A 6,761-nucleotide genomic window follows, 5' to 3' on the forward strand; every position below is an offset into this window, starting at 1 on the left:
CATAGTCGAAGTGCTTATTCAAATTCTCTATACATTGGTAAGTAATCAAAAGTGGTTTTAACAATTAACTAAATTCTTATAAATATCATTAATTACAATTCTTCTTAAACGAGTACATTTGGTGTATAGAACCGTATCTTATTTCATAAGAAGTACATCCTATATATTAATAGACGGTTTCAGCCGCTATATAAGCAAAAAATAATATTTATTTACACACAATTGTAACGAACGTTTGTTAAAATGAAAAGCATTAGATTAATATGGTTGTGTTTAGTGTTGATGCTGAGTGGGTCTGCCCTAGCGGAGATAGCGCTCGATCCAGTTCGGGATCAAATAGAAATATATAGACAAAGAACTGCGGTGAGTTGATCATATTAAAATAATGAATTATTAGCTCTTATAACAGCTAGCTCGCAGTTTGAGGAAATTCCCATGCGAATGTTATATTACATCCTGGAACAAGTAAAAACATTTAAGTAGACTAAAGTTTTTGACGTGACAACGTCTTATAATTCGATGGAGCCGGCTGCACGCACGAAAAAACATGACTCATGCGGCGTTACCTCGCTCTGAGGCGTTCCATGTAAGGCTTGAAGTGCAAGCGAGAGCGCGGAACGAGCGACAAAGAAGCACAATCGGACGTTGTCACGTTCAACAGTACTATCGTCAGTAAACCGACTTTACAGACAACCAATTTTTTTTACGAAGAATTAGAATTTTGTTTTAAAAATAATGGGAAGACAATAATCGATTAATATCTTAAAATTTAAAATGAAATTCTAATGAAATTTCTAATTCCCATACGCTATAATATTATGAATTGTAATCGTATATAATTATCAATAACAGACTATTAAAACAAACACAGTATTAAATTAACTCAACAATGGTGATAAGCCTATCGCTACTCTCCTTATACGGTAGAAATGAAAAAAAGGCACATTTTAAAAAATAAATATGACATAGTACAGAAATCAAATAAATGTACCTACAAATGAATAGCTTGGCGATAATAATATTATGGGTATTCTCAATTCGGAGATAATTTATTTACTGACGAAAGAGAAGTTAGCGTCAAAATTATATTTTTAAATAAATCGCAGAACCAAGTCTATGTAATGCTCATAGTTTGCCTGCATTTAGGGCAATTTCGAAGTTAGCAGGAGTATTTTAAGACGAATTGATTAAAATATGCTTCAAGGAAAATAATTTCAGCAGTAATAATTAAAACTTCATTACTGATAAAACACGTTAATAGAAATGAGGAAGAAAATTCTTATAATGGTTGACTTGCAAACAACGATAAATGCATTAATATCAATAATATTGTGTGCATGTCAAAAGTATAACATATTTAATTTTATATCTCAGGGAGCCAGCCTCCTCATGACCACGAGTAGCGGCGCGCCAGTGGAACGTCGCGACACCTCGACCTTGAACAGAAGACTGATTTACAACAACTACTTCATGGACTCCCTCTCCCATGTCACTCGTGAACGAATCCAAGAACGCGTCGTTCACTCTAAAGGAACGGGCGCATTTGGTTACTTCGAAGTTACACATAACGTCTCTCAATACACTAAAGCCGATTTTCTAAACGGAGTCGGAAAAAGAACGCCTATTGCAGTGAGATTCTCACCGACAGTCGTAGAACGAGGAGGCAGTGACTTATTCAGAGGTGCGCGAGGATTTGCGGTTAAATTCTACACAAAAGAAGGAAATTTTGATTTTGTCGGATTCAATACCCCTATGTTTGTTGTTAGGGATCCAATATTATTTACTACTTTCGTACGTGGGCAGAGAAGAAATCCGTCGACAGGTATCCGGGATAGTAATATGATGTGGGATTTTTTGACAATATACCCAGAGAGTTTAAGCCTATTTTTAATTACATCAGGAGATGATGGCGTACCTAAAGGGTACCGTCATATTCCTGGGTTTACCATACACACATATCAGTTTCAGAATAAATTTGGCGAGATCTATTTTGCTAGATTACACATAACCCCCGATATTGGGAAAGCGAGCATAACCTCCGAAGAAGCTAGAGAGTTACAGGGCACTGATCCTGATGTGTTTACTAGAGATTTATATGAAGCTATCGCTTGCGGGAAAAAGGTCAGCTGGACCTTTAGTATACAGGTAATGAGTCTGAAACAAGCACTTAATTTGAACATCGATGTCTTTGATTTAACATTAGAAATTCCTGAAGATTTAGTACCACTCGTTCCTGTGGGACGATTAGTACTTAATAGAAATCCAGTAAATCAGTTTGCAGAAATAGAACAACTAGCGTTCTGTCCTTGTAACCTAGTGCCAGGTATTGACGGAGCACCTGATAAGGTATTTGAAGCTCGATGTTTCGCATATAGAGATGCTCACCTTTATCGTTTAGGAGCTAACTTTAATAAAATTAAGGTTAATTGTCCATTCTATGCACACGCATATAACAGAGATGGTCGCGCTCCTGTGGGAGACAATGAACGGGATATACCAAATTATTACGAAAACTCTTTTAATGGACCAATAGCGTATAACGATACTTATAGATCGGAATTAATAGAAATTTTTGAGAAAGAACCAAACAATTTTGCTCAAACAGCACGTATTTATCAAAATATGTCGACAGGTGAGAAGGACCGCTTAGTCAGCAATCTTTTGAGTAGTTTAGGACCCGCCCTACCGTCTCTGCAGGTTAAAGCAGTGAAAATATTTAAGGAAATTGACCCAGAGCTCGGTGGCCGAGTGGAGCAAGGTTTAGAAGAATATCACAGAGAAGCTGCTTGCACCCTACCATTTGAGGATTGATACAATACAATGCTATTAGGTTTTTAAAATATTATGATTTATTTCTTGTACATGTTATTTAAAGCTCTAAACAATGTTGCTTGAATAAATACACTTGATTACTTATTTGGTATCATATATATCGTATCGTTATTGTATTTTTGTTGTAATAAAAATATATACAATCTACTCTTCATTTACTTTCCCATTTTCAACTAGCATCATAAATAACATTATTAATTTTCATCCGGAAATACACATCCACATTCCACATCAATCCTTTAGAATAATGTGAGTATAAAAATTTATTATTGTTATGGCAGAAAAACGAATACGAGTAATGGGAAGTAACAGAAAAAGTTTCAGAATAAATTTGGCGAGATCTATTAACTACATAATACTATTATGTTCAAAGCTAGTGAAAATAAAATTCATATTTACGATTAGTTGTTGCAAAGTTAAATCGCCTTGAAATTGTTATTATGTGGTTTTGTGGTGTGTGTGAGTTAAATAATACTCACTTGTGATTTTACATAGTTTCAAAATGATCATCAATTGGTTTTCAAAAATATTAAATTAAATCATTTGTATGAAATACAGTGGTTTTTTACTAAATATTATAAATATTCAATCATTCAAAATCACTGTGAATATTTTTGGAAGTGGGACACAGTTTATTACTTACCTGACAGCAAAAGCTAATCATAAAAATAATATAGAATTCTATTATAACAAGAATTTGCATATTTTGATAAAGAATCGACACTTATAAATTGGAAAAAGATAAATGCATACATAGTACTTTGAAAAAGGATGTTTTATTTTATTTTACGTAGCAAAGTTTTTTCATCTAACAAAATGTTTTTTTTGAAATTGGAAAAATTGTCACATAGAAGAGGCTCCACTTATTTTTCTTTACTATGTTCAATAAAATGAAGAAGAAAATTTTTTATGCTTTACCGGTCAAATACTACGGACAAAATCTAATAATATCGGTCATGAATGTCCGATATTTTCTTAAGTTTGACTGTACGTGATTATTTTGCAGTTTAATATAATTTTAAAGCGTAATTAAATTAAATTTATGTTTTTATTACTTTTTTAATTTACAATGCTATTGTTGTGTATTGAAATAAATTACGTATTATTGAAGGTTGTTTTATATCAAAATATACAGTTTGTAAATAAGTACAACCTGTATATTCGATATTAATTTTTTCGCTATAAAAGCAAAAGTGCCTATGTTATTTTTACAAATAATTCTGAATTGGCATACAGTGCTATTACGTATGGTATAATGATGTGCGAAATGTTTCCATTAAAATGGTTGAGTCTAGTGTTACTGTGTGGATGTGTTCACAGTCGGGATGTAGAGCTTGATCCAGTTCGGGATCAAATTGAATTATTTAGACAAAGTAATGAGGTGAGTGCATCTTTTTTTTTGAGGACGTAGGCATGTTAGTTAGTAGGTGATTCGATAATTTTTATAAATTATTCACAAATTATTAAAAAACGACATAAATATTTTTTTTAACAATAGAGCTGATAAACTTATCGCTTCAGTATTATTTATAGAGATGGGTAACTAAAATGTGTAGAATAGATTAAAATTGTATGAATTTATTCCAGAAGACTACCGTCATTATGACCACGAGTAGCGGCGCGCCAGTGGAACGTCGCGACACCTCGACCTTGAACAGAAAACTGATTTACAACAACTTCTTCATGGACTCCATCACCCACGTTATTCGTGAACGAATACCGGAACGAACCATTCACGCTAAAGGAGCTGGAGCATTTGGTTACTTTGAAGTGACTCATAATGTAGAACAATACACGAAAGCCGATTTTCTTAATGGAATTGGAAAGACAACTCCCGTTGCAGTCAGGTTTTCGCCGACAGTCATAGAACGAGGGGGCAGTGACTTATTCAGAGGTACGCGAGGATTCGCAGTTAAATTCTATACAAAAGAAGGAAATTTTGATTTTGTCGGCTTCAGCACCTCTATGTTTTTTCTTAAGGATCCAGTATTATTTCCTACATGTATACGATCACAGAGAAAAAATGCTGCCACGGCAGTTCGAGACAGCAACGTGCTATGGGACTTCATGACATTATATCCAGAGAGCATTAGCACAATTCTAACTACGTTAGGAGACGATGGTATACCGAAAGGTTATCGACATATGAATGGATTTAGTATTCACACGTACCAATTACAAAACAAATTTGGTGATATTTATTTTGCTAGGTTACACTTTATTTCCGATGTTGGAAAAGCGAGCATTACCACAGAGGAAGCCAGAATTTTTGAGGGCACTGATCCTGATGTGTTTACTAGAGATTTATATGAAGCTATCGCTTGCGGGAAGAAGGTCAGCTGGACCTTCAGTATACAGGTAATGAGTCTGAAGCAAGCGCTCAATTTAAGCATCGATGTATTTGATTTGACTTTAGAGATTCCTGAAGATTTAGTCCCGCTCGTTCCTGTGGGACGATTAGTTCTTAATAGAAATCCAGTAAATCATTTTGCAGAAGTAGAACAACTAGCGTTCTGTCCTTGTAACCTAGTGCCAGGTATTGACGGAGCACCGGACAAGACATTTGAAGCTCGTAGCTTCGTATATAGAGATGCCCACCTTTACCGTTTAGGAGCTAACTTTAATAACATTAAGGTAAACTGTCCCTTCTATGCACATACTTACAATAGAGATGGTCGTGCTCCAGTCAGACATAACGAAAAGGATTCACCAAATTATTATGAAAACTCTTTCAACGGACCAGTGCCGTATAACGATACTTATAGAGCGGATTTGATTGAAATTTTTGAAGGAAAATCCAACAATTTTGCTCAAACAGCACGTATTTATCAAAATATGTCGAAAGGTGAGAAGGACCGCGTGATCAGCAATATAATGGATACCTTAGTATCTGCTATACCTTCCCTACAAATAAGAGCAGTAAAAACATTTAAAGAGATCGATCCCGAACTCGGTGGTAGAGTTGAAAAAGCTTTGAAAGAATATAAGAGAGAGGCCGCTTGTATCCTTCCGTTTGAGAAATAAACTTTGAATATGATCGTGTAAGATTGCCATTGTAAAAAATTTAACTATTTATATTCTTATAAATTTCTAATAACTGTCGTGAACGGCATGTGTTAGTTACCAATACTTAAATGTTTGTAGAAATGTTTTCAACATTTCAATGTGAATTAAATTAGCGTGATAAAGAAATTAGTAATCAATTTGTTATTTAATCTATAAACACCCAACAATATTACATTACTTGAACATTACTACTAGACGCCAACATAAACAACATAAACTAATGTTTTATTGTTTCAAGGACAACGTACATCCATATATACACTTTAAAAAATGAAGAAAAGACAAATAAAATGAATTTCCCAATGAATCCCAAGCCTCGCCGGCGATAAATGCTTCTCAACCACCCCGTTACGAATCGTCTCACTTCGATCTTAATACCCACGAGATTTTTATCTGCTTCCACTGCATTTTATATCGAAAATAACTGGCAATAGCATAACCTGGACAGCATTATGATTAGTTTTATTTATTTTTACCATTACCATAATGTTTATGATAATATTATTATATAGAAAAATAAAAATTTACTTTCCCCCCACGGCTTCACCCGCTTTGTCTAAAACCTTATAAATTATTTACTAAACATTTTCTCTTGAATCACTCTATCTATTAAAAAAAAACCGCACCAAAGTAGTGATAAAATATTAAGGCAACAATTTGGTCAAAATCGATCTATTTGTTTATTAAGACTGCCAGAATAAAAAAAAATATTAATGATTAATTTTAAAGATAAATTCTAAAGACTGTGTTTACAGAAGAGTTATATAAATATACGAATAATTTGTAGATCAATTATTTTGTTATCAACATAGCACCTGTGTTTTATCATCGTGAATTTGCATAACTTGTGTTTTATCGACCCA

General features: G+C 33.8%; 2 protein-coding genes across 2 annotated transcripts; both read left to right on the top strand.

Annotated features, from left to right (window-relative positions):
* The first annotated feature begins 234 nt into the window (after positions 1–234).
* LOC149900942 (catalase-like) lies at positions 235–2,920 on the top strand. Its single transcript, XM_090111895.1, has 2 exons — positions 235–363; positions 1,375–2,920. Exons 1-2 carry the CDS (start codon positions 244–246, stop codon positions 2,809–2,811), a joined length of 1,557 nt encoding a protein of 518 aa, XP_089968021.1. The 5' UTR covers positions 235–243; the 3' UTR covers positions 2,812–2,920.
* A 1,179-nt stretch (positions 2,921–4,099) lies between these two features.
* Positions 4,100–5,951, top strand: LOC149900943 (catalase-like). The gene is made up of 2 exons (XM_090111978.1): positions 4,100–4,213; positions 4,420–5,951. Exons 1-2 carry the CDS (start codon positions 4,100–4,102, stop codon positions 5,854–5,856), a joined length of 1,551 nt encoding a protein of 516 aa, XP_089968104.1. The 3' UTR covers positions 5,857–5,951.
* Positions 5,952–6,761: the final 810 nt, after the last annotated feature.

Source organism: Colias eurytheme, chromosome 17, assembly GCF_061535395.1.
Source record: "Colias eurytheme isolate Ceu_HAF_F1 chromosome 17, ilColEury1 Martin Lab GWU primary, whole genome shotgun sequence".
Taxonomy (NCBI): domain Eukaryota; kingdom Metazoa; phylum Arthropoda; class Insecta; order Lepidoptera; family Pieridae; genus Colias; species Colias eurytheme.